The sequence below is a fragment of the Oncorhynchus gorbuscha genome, linkage group LG05 (genome assembly GCF_021184085.1).
Source record: "Oncorhynchus gorbuscha isolate QuinsamMale2020 ecotype Even-year linkage group LG05, OgorEven_v1.0, whole genome shotgun sequence".
In the NCBI taxonomy this organism is placed as follows: Eukaryota; Metazoa; Chordata; class Actinopteri; order Salmoniformes; family Salmonidae; genus Oncorhynchus; species Oncorhynchus gorbuscha.
Genome location: NC_060177.1, coordinates 54,898,504 through 54,914,273, shown reverse-complemented (window position 1 = coordinate 54,914,273; position 15,770 = coordinate 54,898,504). Strand labels below are relative to the sequence as shown.

The following is a 15,770-nucleotide window of genomic DNA, read 5'->3' as shown; positions in this document are numbered from 1 at the left end:
TGAGAAGAAATTGCTAAGATAAGACAAATCAAACCGTTGTGATATAATGAATATATAATGAAATATAATGAAAAAGTTATACTACCCGTTGGAGCGACGTGCAGATGCGACCACTCGCTCCAACCGGAACCGGTGTGCGTTTTGAAATAAAGCACCTGCACATCAAAGCCGGACTGAAGTCATTAAGCAGTTATCACTGTACACACAATATCACTACCGTGCCTCAGCTGTAGCGCTTTGAGTACTCCTTTCAATGGCTACTTAACCTTACAGTTTTAACAATTACCATTACAGCGCATACAGTACCCTAACTCATCCTGCGTTGCATAAGACCATACATCTGCCCATAGCTTCACTTTATAGCTTCCGCCCTCGGCACATGAGATGTAATGCAATCTATAAATAACATTGCGTATGTATTTTCCCACACAAGGCTTTAGCGTGGATCACACGGCACCATGTCCATCTATAGCACTCACAAAGCGAGATGGGTTAATGATAATAAACAACTGGGTGGTTTTTGAGGCCTGAATTTTGATTGGCTGAAGGCCATGGTGTTTCAGATCGTATACCACGGGTATGACAACTTTTCCTTTAATTACGTTATTAGTGTCCGCGTCGCGTCGTGCCTAAGAACAGCCCTTGGCTGTGGTATATTGGCCCTATACCACACCTCCTCTGGTCTTATTGCTTAATAATACCATTAGCGTCGATCTGAAATATGCCCTATATGAAGAGAATACACATATATTGTCTTTGTATTAAGAAGTCTGCACAGCTTGCTCTGAGTTTTTTTTTAACCTTTACTACCTGTAAAATAAGTCCAAATACTTTTTGTTTGAAATCTCTTTCACCAAAGTTCTCTCATATTTTTGAGGGTACTTCTTTTCTGTCTGTCTTTCTCCCTCGGTCTTTCTTTCTTGTAAAGGACTCCGGCAGAATTGTCACATTTTCACACACGGAGGTGCGTTCACCTGACACTGTACACTCAGTCCAGATTCCCACAGAGTGATTCCCATCCCTCTCCCCCCATGTCCCAACACGCACGCACGCACGCACGCACGCACGCACACACACACACACACACACACACACACACACACACACACACACACACACACACACACACACACACACACACACACACACACACACACACACACACACACACACACACACACACACACACACACACACACACACACACACACACACACACATTACACAAAGCCTATCCACCAGGCCGTTTCAATGTACTAAAAGCTCATTTGGACGCTTATCCTGGGCCCCATCAGAAACGCTTGAGTGGCCAGAGACTGACCCCCTTACACAGATCGCCATCGGCAACCTGAGAGCCTATATGGTATCGGGGCCTAGCCAGTGTGAGGTGTCAGTGGCGAGGCAGGTTCTCCTCTCTCGCCCCATCACTACGGCAACTCCCCAGAGAGCCAGATTTCAAAGAGTGTCATTGAGAAGGGAGGGAATAATGAACGAAGGGAAAGAATGTCTTTAGCATGTGAATGATAGCAGATTGTTTTTCAGGTTGGAAGGACCCTGTAGGTCCTGTAGGCTTACAGACTGAGAATGGACAGAAGGAGACAGATTCTATTTGATATACCATTTTGTGATAGTTTGTAGGTCTGTCCCTTTTTTTCTTTCTTTTTCAACATTTTGTTGCATTACGAAGTGGTATAGAAATGTTTTTAAATGTGCTTTTTTCCCCCCCGTTGATCTACACAAAATACTCCATGATGTCAAAGTGAAAAGAAAATTCTACAAACGTTTACAAATTTAATAAAAATGAAATGACTTTAATATAGTATAATTATTCATACCCTTTGTTTAGGCAAGCCTAAACTAGTTCAGGAGTAACATTTTGCCTAACTAATCACATAAGTTACATGGACTCACTTTGTGTGAAATAACATGATTTTTAATGACTACCCCTTCCTCTGTCCCCCATACATACAGCACAGATTCAACAAATAAAAAACCAGGGAGCATATCGAAAGCCTCATGAAGAAGGAAAGTGATTGGTAGATGCTAGACAAAAATATGCTAGACAAAAATAAACCAAGATGGCGCTAAGCACAGGCAAGATCCTCAAGAAAAACCTTCTTTTAATCAGACATTGGTAGAGGAATACACCTTTCAGCAGGACGATAACCTATAACATAACGAATGTTCCTGAGTGGCCAAGTTACAGTTTTGACGTAAATCTGCTTGAAGGTCCATGGCTTGACGTGAAAGTGACTTTCTAGCCGTGACACCCAACACCTTGACAGAGCTTGAAGAGTTTTGTAAATAATAATAGGCTAATATTGCACAGTCCAGGTGTGGACAGCTCTTAGAGGCTTTACCCAAGAAGACTCACAGCTGTAATCACTGCCAAAGGTGATTCTAACTTGTATTGACGCAGGAGTGTGAATACTTATCTAATCAAACTGTATTAGTGTTTCGTTTTACCTACATTTTTACGACATGTTAGTTACAAAGTATTTTTGTAGACAAAAAAAAGACAATTTAAATCCATTTTAAGCCCACTTTGTAATCCAAGGGGGGTGAATTCTTATGAAACCGACTGTATGCTCACATTAGCCTGAGTTCAAACTAAGCTGTGGTAAGGTCAATGTCAGATGGGTTGTATAGATTTCAGATATCAGACAGTGACACGGGCCAGGTTCGTCTGATTGACAGGGACCTTTTTGGAGAATGATTGCCACAGTGGTAATCCTTAGTTGACACACACACACACACACAACGCACACTGCTCTAAGAGTGTCCTGATGGTCATTAATTCACTTCCACGCTGGGGAGGTCCTTAGGTTATTGATTACCACATGAGCCATGCCCACCGGGAGACAAAGCTCTTAGACTATCAGGGAATCGATTAGCGTCTGGCGACACGCCGTGTGTGTGCATGCGCTCACTCGTGTGAGCAACTGTAGAGGGGAAATATTGTGTTTGTTTTTGTTAGCATGCACATACTTCACAGTATTCTTTATCCGTGTGTGTGTCAAATTGCATTTGTCTCCTCTTAGCACAATTGTTTTTATCTAGAACATAAAAGGGTTCTCCAGCTGTCCCCATAGGAGACCCCTTGTTGGTTCCATGTACAACCCTTTCCACACACAAAGCCAGAAATGTTTTTTTTTTTACCAGGAAACAAAAAGGTTTCCTCTTTGGGGACATCCAAATAACCCTTTTGGAACCTTTTTATGTTTAAGAGTCTTTGTTTGTCTTGTGTGCCTCCACAGTATTGGCTCTCTGATGAGGCGGGTGTTTGTAATGCGGACGGTCAGCATGGTGTTCCAGAGCTCCCTCCTGACTGTGTTGGAACCCTCCCCACTCATGAAAGGTGAGAGAAGACCCGACCGCACTCTTGACTAGGCAGCATAGGCATCAGTTCACCCACTTAACCATGGACATACAAGTACATCATTGACTCTAACCAGCCTGTCCTTAGCCACTAATCTCGATTTACACGCGCGTCCCTAGTCCCCCTCTAGCCACATCTATTTGTCCATCCGTAGCTCGATATCTTTTTTTCCTTTTATGATGTGGGAGCAGGTGACTGTGGGACTGATGAATGAAGGCAGGCACCTCGATGTAGCCTCACTGACTCATACAGGTAGCTATGAATATTAGACCCACAGAATATACAGACCCACAGGGCTCCCAGATCGATCCGCTTTTGGACATGAAAGCTGCACTGGGTGGACTTTACCGGATACCCATACATGCGTCCACAACTGCGGCACTTCTAACCCACTGGGGTATACAGAACTGGGGACTGTGTCCAAGATGTCCGACCGTTGTTTTCAAGGTAATCTACTCACGTTCGCATATGTCGATTCATGGATGTCCAGGTTGCGTCCTCTAACCCCACATGCCCCTTGTCCCCATGGCGAAACAAATAACACGTTGTGTCATGTGCGACCATCCACATTTAGGTCTATACATCAAATTTGATACTCCATTTTTTAAATATATTCTTTTTTATTTAACCTTTATTTAACTAGGCAAGTCAGTTAAGAACAAATTATTATTTAAAATGCCGGACTATCGGGGAACAGCATGGTGTTCCAGAGCTCTGCCTTGTTCAGGGGCAGAACAACAGATTTTTACCTTGTCAGCTCGGGGATTCGATCCAGCAACCTTTCGGTTACGCTCTAACCACTAGGCTACCTGCCATCCCAAAGTCCATTCAGTATGTTGCATAAGCCATGCGTGCTCCCCAGCCAAGCAGAAAAGGGTTCAAATAATTATTGTTGTCAAAAGAAAATGAAAGGGATTCACTGCTAGGATACACTAGAATATCTTTGTAGATCTACAAATCTCAGACCCCCCCCCCTCTCTGCTCTCTCCGTTTTAATCTCATGCAAATGAAGGAAAGCTGAATGAAGAACAGAAGCTGTCTGTTTGAACCTTTGTTGAGCTGTTCACTCTGGAAACCTCGAAGTGGAGGCCTCCCTCTTGTGATGTCAAAGATCCAAAAATGTGACAATGTTTTGCCGCAAAATTCTTAATATTACATGAGTGCCCCCTTCTCTCACTCTGATGAGCTGAGTTTGGTGTCTCGCTCTCTGAATCTTATGAAATGGAGAAGTCTTATTCAGCAAAACTCGACATCTCTGGTGAATAATTCACCGTCAGTGGGAGCTGAGAGATGCTCTGTGTTGCCTGTGTTCTGCTCTCTTCTCCTGAGAGGGAACGACTTGATTGGGGGAATGCGAGGAGACGCCCCCCCCCAACAAATCAGTCTCCTCTCCTCACACCATCCATCCAGTAGGAATTTCTGAGCGAAAAGGGAGATTTTAAATGGCGCTAACGTAGAACCGGATGTGCCGTAATGTCTCGCAGCATTGTGCTACGGTGTTCACATTGAGACGTGTCAAGTTTCTCAGGCTGTGTTTGTGCCCCTCAGTTATGGCTGTGTTGAGTTTGAGCGTTCAGCACTTCCTGGGCGGCCTCATCACCACGCTCACCTTCACGACCATGATGCACTGCACACAGAGAGCGGAGGAGAGTGTACAGGTAAGAGCCACTCTCTACACAACTGTCAATACAGTACCTACAGTGCCTTCAGAAAGTATTCATCATACCCCTTGACTTATTCCACAGTTTGTTGTTAGATTGAATTCAAAATGTATAGGCTAAAAAACATATATAATCTATTCTATCTACACACAATACCCCATGACAAAGTGTAAACAAGTTTTTATTTGTTCTTTTGCAAATTTATTGAAAAATGTAATACAGAAATATCTCATTTACATAAGTATTCACATCCCTGAGTCAATACATGGCAGCGATTACAGCTGTGAGTCTTTCTGGCTAAATCTCTTAAGAGATTTTCTAACCTGGATTGTACAATATGGTAATTTCACATCAAGTTGGTTGTTGATCATTGGTAGACAGCCATTTTCAAATCTTGCCATAGATTTTCAAGACAATTTTTAGTCAAAACTGTAACTAGGCCACCCCGGAACATTCAATGTCATCTTGGTAAGCAACTCCAGTGTATATTTGGCCTTGTGTTTTAGGTTATTGTCCTGTTGAAAGGTAATTTTGTCTTCCAGTGTCTGTTGGAAAGCCAACTGAACCAGGTTTTCCTCTAGGATTTTTGCCTGTGCTTGGCTGTTTCCTTTTATCCTAAAAAACTCCCGTCCTTGCCGATGACAAGCATACCCATAACATGATGCAGCCCCCACCATGCTTGGAAATATGAAGAGTGGTACTCTGTGATTTAGTTCTGTTGGATTTGCCCTAAACATAATGCTTTGTATTCAGGACATAAAGTTTAAAAAAATGCCACATTTGCTGCAGTTTTACTTTAGTGCCTTATTGCAAACGGGATGCATGTTTTGGAATATTTTTATTCTGTACAGGCTTCCTTCTTTTCACTGTTATTCAGGTTAGTATTGTGGAGTAACAACAATGTTGTTGATCCAGTCTCAGTTTTCTCCTATCACAGACATTAAACTCTGTAACTGTATTAAAGTTACCATTGGCCTCATGATGAAATCCTGGAGCGGTTTCCTTCCTCTCTGGCAACTGAGTTAGGAAGGACACCTGCATCTTTGTAGAGACTGGGTGTATTGAGACACCATCCAAAGTGTAATAACTTCACCATGCTCAAAGGGATATTCAGACCCATTGACTTCCACATTTTGTTACGTTACAGCCTTTTTCTAAAATGGAATACATTTTTTAAAATCCTCATCAATCTACACACAATACCCCGTAATAACAAAGCGAAAACAGGTTTTTAGAGATGTTAGCAAATGTATTAAAAACAGATACCTTTTTTTAAGTATTCAGACCCTTTGCTTTGAGACATTGAACATCCTTGATGTTTCTACAACTGGATTGGAGTCTACCTGTGGTCAATTCAATTGATTGGACATTATTTCGAAAGACATCTACCTGTCTATGTAAGGCCCCACAGTGGACAGTGCATGTCAGAGCGAAAACCAAGCCGTGAGGTCGAAGGAATTCTCTGAGACAGGATTGTACCATGGCACAGATCTAGGGAAGGGTACAAAAAATGTCTGCAGCATTGAAAGTCCCCAAGAACACAGTGGCTTCCATAATCCTTAAATGGAAGAAGTTTGGAACCACCAAGACTTTTCCTAGAGCTGGCTGCCCAGCCAAACTGAGCAATCGTGGCAGAAGGGCCTTGGTCAGGGAGGTGACCAGGAAACTTCCAGAAGGACAACCATCACTGCAGCAGTTCACCAATCAGGCCTTTATGGTATGGTGGCCAGACAGAAGCCACCCCTCAATAAAAGGCACATGACAGCCCGCTTCGATTTTGCCAAAGAGCACCTAAAGGATTCTCAGACCATGAGAAACCAGATTATCTGGTCTGATGAAACCAAGATTGAACTCTTTGGACTGAATGCCAAGTGTCACGTCTGGAGGAAACCAGGCACTGCTCATCACCTGGCCAATACCGTCCTTACAGTGAAGCATGGACTGGGAGACTAGTCAGGATCAAGGGAAAGATGAACGGAGCAAAGTACAGAGATCCTTGATGAAAACCTGCTCCAGAGCGCTCAGGATCTCATACTGGGGCGAAGGTTAACCTTCCAACAGGACAACGTCCCAAAGCACCGAACCAAGACAATGCAGGAGTGGCTTTGGGACATGTCTCTGAATGTCCTTGAGTGGCCCAGCCAAAGCCTGGACTTGAACGCGATCAAACATCTCTGGAGAGACTTAAAATAGCTGTGCAGCGACGCTCCCCATCCAACCTGACAGAGCTTGAAAGGATCTGCAGAGAAGAATGGGAGAAACTCCCCAAATACACGTGTGCCACGTTTGTAGCGACATACCCAAGAAGACTCAAGGCACTAATCACTGTCAAAGATGCTTCAACAAAGTACTGAGTAAAGGGTCTGAATATTTATGTAAATGTAATATTTGTTGTACATTTACAAATATTTCTTAACCAGGTTTTGCTTTGTCATTATGGAGTGTTGTGTGTAGATTCATAAGGGTGAATTTGAAAATAATCCATTTTAGAATAAGACTGTAACGTAACAAAATGTGAAAAAAGTCAACGGGTCTGAATGCTTTCCCGAATGCACTGTAATTTTCTCCTGAATGTATTTAGGATTGCCATAACAAAGGGTTTGAATACTTCTTGACTCAAGACATTTCAGCTTTTTTAAATATATTTGTAAGAAATGCCTAAACACTTTGACATTGTCCGGTATTGTTTGTAGACCAGTGGCACAAAATCGCAATTTAATCCATTTAATCCGAACCAAAACATTGTCTAGATAGAAAGTTGCTTAAAATGTAGTAGGGACGTCAAAGGTTCTGGCTGCTGCACAGATCCTATGGATGCTCTAGTCTAGAGCGCCTGGTTTAGTTTTGTGAGTATTTTTTTCTCTCTCAATGGTTAAACTAGTGAGAAATGTTTGATCAGTGAACAAATGTGAATTTGCTTAATTTACGATCTTAAATTAAGACATTGAAATATTTGGCCATGTCTAATTCATGTAAATGACGCTGCTTTCCATGTGGACAGTATGTGTTACTACATTACACAAGCTGACGTCTTAACCACATCCTTTTTACCTCAGATTGGTCATGTTAGTATAGAAGTTTATAGTCAGCACGATGACACAAGTTCCATAGCTTAAAACAGACCAATATCTTTGGTTTTGTAATGCTGATTTCTGTCATATTAGCTGGGGGTCGCAGTACTTTTCCTTTTCTTTCACAAACGGTACGTGTAATTTTTTTAAAATGTTTTTTTTTTTTTTTCCCTTTTTCTCCCCAATTTTGTGGTGTCCAATTGTTGTAGTAGCTACTACCTTGTCTCATCGCTACAACTCCAGTACGGGCTCGGGAGTGACGAAGGTTGAAAGTCATGCGTCCTCCGATACACAACCCAACCAAGCCGCACTGCTTCTTAACACAGCGCGCATCCAACCCGGAAGCCAGCTGCACCAATGTGTCGGAGGAAACACCGTGCACCTGGCCACCTTGGCTAGCGCACACTGCGCCCAGCCCGCCACAGAAGTCTGTGGTGCGCGATGAGACAAGGACACCCCTACCGACCAAGCCCTCCCTAACCCGACGCTAGGCCAATTGTGCGTCGCCCCACGGACCTCCCCGTCGCCCTTAACCACTGCGCTACCCGGGAGGCCCCCCGGTACGTGTAATTTGGGACGATCTCTCTATAAAAGTCGCTGACCACACACCAATAAGCGGACTTGACAGTTAAACTCTCACTTAAATAGGAGCCAACCGTTGACACTGGTGATATCCTATGGCTATTTCAGCCACACCCGTTGCTGACAGGTATATAAAATTGAACACACAGCCATGCAAATCTCCATAGACAAACATTGGCATTAGAATGGCCTTACTGAAGAGCTCAGTGACTTTCAATGTGACACCGTAATAGGATACTACCTTTCCAACAGGTCAGTTTGTCAAATTTCTGCCCTGCTAGAGCTGCCCCGGTCAAATTTAAGTGCTGTTATTGTGAAGTGGAAACATCTAGGAGCAACAACCGTACAGCTGCAAAGTGATATGCCACACAAGCTCACAGAACGGGACCACCGAGTACTGAAACACGTGTAACAATCGTCTGTCCTCGGTTGCAACACTCACTACAGAGTTCCAAACTGTCTCGAGAAGCAACGTCAGCACAAGAACTGTTCGGCGGGAGCTTCAAGAAATGGGTTTCCATGGCCGAGCAGCCGCACACAAGCCTAAGATCACCATGCGCAATGCCAAGCGTAGGCTGGAGTGGTGTAAGGCTTGCCGCCATTGGACTCTGGAGCAGTGGAAATGCGTTCTCTTGAGTGATGAATCACGCTTCACCATCTGGCAGTCTGACGGGCTAATCTGGGTTCTGGTGGATGCCACAGAACAAGATCTGCCCCAATGCGTAGTGCCAACTGTAAAGTTTGGTGGAGGAGGAATAATGCTCTGGGACTGCTTTTCATTGTTCTGGCTAGGCCCCTTAGTTCCAGTGTAGGAAAATCTTAACGCTACAGCATACAATGACATTCTCGAAGATTCTGTGCTTCCAACTTTGTGGCAACAGTTTGTGGAAGGACCTTTCTTGTTTCAGCATGACAATACTCCCATGTGCAAGGTTCATACAGAAATGGTTGGTCGAGATCTGTGTGGAAGAACTTGACTGGCCTGCACAGAGCCCTGACCTCCACCCCAAACACCTTTCGGGTGAATTGGAACGCCGACTGCGAACCAAGCATAATGTTCTTGTGGCTATATAGAAGCAAGTCCCCGCAGCAGTTTTCCAACATCTAGTGGAAAGCCTTCCCAGACAAGTGGAGGCTGTTATAGCAACAAAGGGGGGGACCAACTCCATATTAATGGCAATGATTTTGCAATGAGATGTTCGACAAGCAAGTGTCTACATGCTTTTGGTCATATAGTGTACCAGAAATAACCAAAACAGGTTTGCTCTGCCTATTTTTAGTTGCCTTGCTTGGTAGATTGACATTTTTAAACTCAAGTTGTTTGGGGGGGGGGGGGGGGGGGGTGAAAAGATGGAGCAGGTAGCTATGCTATTTGGACCAGGCTGCTGCGATGTCATGCAGACTTAGACTGTCGTTTTTGTGTTTATACTTTTTCATAACGACAAGGACAAGTTTGGTGTTGGACAACAATAGAATATTCATGCTTTAGTCCTTGCCAAAGTTGGTTTAGATGAAAGGTGACATTTTCACAGAGGCGTAGGTGGAATCTTTAAAGAAAATGCATAAAAGATCCCCATGTTCCAGAAATGAATGTAACGCGTTTGTTCCCAGCTACACCGTTCGGATGTAAAGAAAAGTAACACCTAGAACATCATTTCCCATGGCCAAGTCAGGTCCTAGGTGTGAGAAACAAATTATATTCAGCTTGACATCATGTTTTAATACATAAAGATATTCTCATGGAATTTTTCAAATGTCGTAGGGATGCATTTGCTCCATTGTTTACATTTTTGTTGGTGCCCCACATTTTGAAGGTCATGCACACATTTACGGAGTGGAGCTCTCAGCCATTTACCTCAGCTTGGAGGAGAGGCGTCTACCTAAGAAGACGAGGGTTTGTCCGAACCCCGTCGCGGCCACAGGGGTGCTCTGTTATGTAAGCCATCGAAACAGAAACTCCTGGCTGTGAACAAAAACGCAACAAAGAGACCAGGCTAACCTGCTCTGTTCTGTTCCCTCTCTGCTTTTCCCCACTGTTCTCCTTTTTAAAGTGCTCCTTCTATGGAGTTAGGTCACATCCTGTGGTGTCAACAGGCAGGACAGGTAGCCCTCCTCAAAGCAACAACACCCACCTGTCATCTGGGACTGACAAGCCCTTTTCTTTTTCACTCCCTCTCTCCCTTTTTCTGCCTTTCTCATTCTCTCCTTTTTCCATCTCTCTCTCTCCCCTTCTTCTTTGACAACTTTTTTTTTTGTCCCACTCAAACTGGGCCATCGCTGCCTGGAGGTGATCCGTTTGCAGCCTCTCAAACATCACTCAATCAATTCTGAAGGTGATGAGTTGCCTCGGTTCTACCAAGGAGTCGGCGACTAGGAAAGCTACACCAAGGAGGATACAGGGCTGTGTCTGAGCAATTAAGGGAGAAAAAGCTAATGAAACAAAGCTCATCACAAATCCTTGATGATAAAGGCAGGCGATAACCTCCGGGGTTAATTTGAAATGTTCTCATGACACATATAGCTGCCTGTTATTTTAAGGTCATATCCAGTGACGGAAAGCTGATACCATGAGTGCTTGTCGAGGGCCCAGGAGAGAGAAATGGAATCCCTTAAACAAGTTCGCTCGAATAAAAGCACTTCACTTAACTCGGGTCTACAGGCGCTCCGGCTGTGTGAACCCGGTTCAACCCAGCACTGGACTCTACTGAGACCCAGCAAAGATGCCTGGGAAATGTCTCCTTTACAGCTCCCCCATTTTGCCACCAGTGACATTTGTCCGAGTCGGGTAACTGGCTAAGTTTCTCATAGCCACACAGGAGCTATATTACACAGCGTCAAAGGCACAACGAACGAAGGCCTTTTCACCGCACAAAGTGTTAATAATCTAAGTCATCTGCTCACCGTAATCATTCAACAATGTTTTCCACGGGAACCTACTCCTCTTATTGAGTTAGGTTGCTTTCACTTTGATCATGTGGATTTAGGCGTAGCTGGCACTGCATGCCACAGCAGATGCTTTAGTGTTTTTGTGCTGAAATAAATCAATTTTGTTAAGTGGTTAGTAGTTTGCATAGTTTCGTTTGTGGAGGTGGTTTAAGGCTAGGCATCACACTCGTAGGATACTTCTTTACCCTTAATGATATCACAATCAACTTTTACCGGTTGAATGTACCAACACCAATACTTTTTTTGTATTTGCATTTTTTCTGAAATATTTTATTAAGATCTGCAAATGAGGCAATGTCTCATTAAAAACATCTGGAAATTGGATGAAGTATGCCTAAATATTTTTGTTTCTTTCTGTTAACACTGGTCAGGACCTGACCTGTCCATAAATACTTTTTTTCATCTTTCTATCTGTTTAATGCTGAAGTGCATGTTTTCAAAGAAAATGTTATCTAGAATAAAAAATGGACAAAATATCAACAATTACAGAGAATATATCTAAGGATAACCACACTAAATGTGGTGAATGCAGATGTATCTGAGAAAATTGTCTTTGTATGCGAAAAGAGTCTGACTTTTGGGAGAAATTACACTGAATTTACTGAATTTATATTGTAGTACACACTCTTATCCAGAGCGACGTATAGGAGTAATTAGGGTTTACGTGCCTTGCTCAAGGGCAGATCAACAGATTTTTCACCTAGTCTGCTAGGTATTCGAACCATCGACCTTTTGGTTACTGGCCCAATGCTCTTAACCTCTAGACTACCAAACACCATACAGCTATTTAGACCCAATCACAATCTCCTCCAAGTAAGTTGCTAAAGATAGTCCTGTTTATGACATTCTCAATGAAATGGGCTTTTTAAATTGTGTAATTTAATCTAGTAAGCTTTGCAATTGTTGCTGTATGTCCACTTTTAAAGTGGTTAAAATTCTTTCTTTTTTTTACACTTTTTGAAAATACTAATAATGGTTTGAAACACCAACATTGGCACACTTGAAGTCCTGTATGTCTGTTGGCGTAAACACATGAGTGTATGGAATAGGGTTGCACCGTGTGTAGGTGTCAGTGGAGGGTGGAGACCCACGAATCTGCATTAGTGGGCCTGAGAGGTAGAGTTTGGGATGTTAGGTTATCTGTGTTGGTCTTGTCTCTCTCTCTTGCTCTTTCTCTCACTATTTCTCTCTCTTTCTCCTCTCTCCCTCTAAGAGCTTGCAGGCCTGGACCCAGATACCCCTCACCAGCTGGCCTACATCCACACATTGGAGACACAAATCTCAAGCTTTGTCATTCTGCCTCTTCAATTCTTCTTTTGGTTCCTTTCTTCTTCTGTAGTATTTCCTTCATTTTCTCTGTCTCCTGTCCCTCCTTTTTTTGTGGGAGTTTGTCTCCCCACTGATTTTCCTTGCAAACACCAGTTAAAAGACAAGCGATGACCACATACCCGAGACAGAAATATCACCCGAGTCCAGTTTTTTTTTTCTCTCTCTCTCTCTCGCTCTCTGCCCTCGCCCCTACTTAACCCTCTCCCCCCTCCTCTTCTCCCGACAGGCCACCCACTACAGTTTCTTGTCCACCCTGGAGGTACTGGGGAAGCTGATGTTCAGTGCCCTGGCTGGGGGTCTGGTGGACTGGGTGGGTTACCCCACCGCCTTCCTCCTCTTCCTGGTTCTCTCGGCCGGTACAGCCCTCCACGTCTGGAGGGCCACGGATACCGGGGCCCTCAGGGAACAGCTGAAAGAACAGCCCAAGCTCTTTTCCAACAGCTCAACCATACCTTATGTAACTGCTTTAGCACCCCCCCATCCAAACCAGCGATGATCCATGCCAACACAATCCCTCTCACTCAGTGGTCCCCAACCCCCTGGTCTTTGAGAGTAATACTGTGTGCATGCAGTTTTTAATTGCCCATTGCTAACATGTCTGATCAAGCTATTCGAGGTGTCGATGATCAGTTGAGTCGTTTAACAAGGTGGGTGTGGGTTTGGAGATTTTTCCAGGACACCGATGAGTAGTTGTATGGAGTTGGAGGATTGGATCAGTAGCATAAAGGATAGGGAGAACAATATAGGGGAAAGCTGTTAAGGGGTTATTGGAGGACATACCATCTGAGCCATTTTCATATATGCCAAGCCACCAATAAAACTTAAGCCAGCAGTAATACTTATCCAGGGATGAACCAGCGATGAAGGTTCTATATGTCTTATCAGTTTGCCATTGCACTAGTTCTGTGGCAACGTTTACCAATCCCTACTACCTCTGTTTAACACTGTAAGACATGCAGAAGCCTAGTGAGCTGTATAGTACAACATTTGCTAGCTCGAGTACAATTTTGATTAGAGATAGCTAGCTTAAACCATTACACAGCGTCATCTAGTCTAGGTTTGTTAGCGCAATTAGGGAACTAAAGCCTTACATAATGCATGGTGGCAAGTTATCAAGGATTGGATGGATTTTTTTATTTTTATGGATTCAAGTATTGTTTTTATGGATTCTGGAGGGGGGAAAACAATTTTTTTTCTACTGCAGCTTGTTTTTCAACTACCTGCTGATAGTACTTGTTTCTGTTATGTGTAAAGTTATAAAAAATTACACACACCTTATCGAATCACTTTTTAGTGGGCTTGAAACATACACCTGCTGAAGCAACTTACATTGTGGTGCCTGCTTTTTGTTTACGAACGGTTCATTGGACTGGCGAGAGGCATCTACTGGGAAAGCAACGCAAATACTCAGCCAATGCCTCACTCCGATCGAATACCGTCTGTCTTTTGATGACCATATCTCTCATTGTGATGGCTGAATGATAAATAACAGATAGTCACAGGGATGAGAGGTCAAGGAGGTGACACGGGACCTAGGCAGTTTCAGATGGGGACAGCCATGGGGACATAGAACCAGAGCAGCCATGTTATGAATTGGCATGAATAGCGATGGTCACTGTGACCAATGCAGCCAAGCCCACTCTAATGTAAAGCATTTGTTGCAAAGCACACCCCCGTCTCTGACACGTGCTGAGAGACTTGCACAAAAATAAAGCTGCTACCCAAATCTCTACGTGGCGCCGTGTGTGTCTGCTTGTCACTGTAGTAATGTCATATCCTGTAAAAAAATAATAATAATCTACCTGAACCTACCCATTTTTAATACCATTACTTTGGCATCAGTCTAAAAAGAAATCACAGTCAATACCTGTGAACTGTAAAGATGGAAGCATAACATTAAAGGTAGACTACGCCGTTTAGATGAGCGCGATGTGCATGGGAGTGCTTCACGCTGCTACAACGTAGTGCCTAGCTCTGCTTCAACATTCTTAGTTGTTGCGGAAATTGACACTGTTACTTCGCGCGTGCGGCCTCGCCGAGTCTAGCTTTAATATCAACGTAACACTGGTATATCATACCCATTTATATCCAGTGACTGAATGGGATTTAGGCTAACCATTTCACCATGCCAAATCTTGGGACACAATTATGAATTCCTCACACATGCCTCCCATATATCCACCCTATATCACTTTGGATCACAATCTCATTACATCTGGGCCCTCCTGATAACCATAGCTCTGGTGTGTGTGTGTGTGTGTGTGTTCGAGAGAGAGAGACCCCATCGTCTCCCATTAGCACATCTGCCCTAAGGGTGAATCCTCCGCCAAGTCAACCTGCATCTCTCCTATACCGCTCCCCTTGTTTCATGAAACACACTCATCACATTCTAGCTACAGCATTGATATTTCTCAGAAAGCACAGGTGGTATAGACATTCTCAACCCACATTGATTATGTTGGGCTCTCGCTGTCGAAGAATGAAAACACAGGTGTTGAGAACAAGAACTAAGCGAATGACCATCTAAACAAAATACCCTTTTAAATTCAAACTCAACTTTGAGCGATGGTATCACTACATGTGCCGTGTTCAGGTTTCCTGCAGGATTACAACACTGTTGGATCATTACAATGCCTAATTTGGCTGTTTCAAACCAGTTGTAATTCCTACAGGTGTTATTTACCAGATATGGGGGGAACCCAACACTTGTCTGCCTCTGCATTGTAGGTAAGCAGGCAGAAAGTCCAGACAAAACAGTCCTACCAGCCAAGAAATGTTGTTTCCTTGCCAGCTAAAAGGGCA

At 43.5% G+C, this 15,770-nt stretch overlaps 1 protein-coding gene across 1 annotated transcript in view; it reads left to right on the top strand.

Moving 5' to 3' along the window:
* The window catches only part of mfsd3 (major facilitator superfamily domain containing 3), a 40,427-nt gene extending 25,735 nt beyond the window's left edge, over nt 1–14,692 (top strand). Inside the window, 3 exon segments of the mRNA XM_046350222.1 lie at nt 3,258–3,358; nt 4,928–5,037; nt 13,195–14,692. Of these exon segments, the coding sequence (XP_046206178.1) occupies nt 3,258–3,358; nt 4,928–5,037; nt 13,195–13,464 (481 nt within the window). The 3' untranslated portion in view covers nt 13,465–14,692.
* Nucleotides 14,693–15,770: the final 1,078 nt, after the last annotated feature.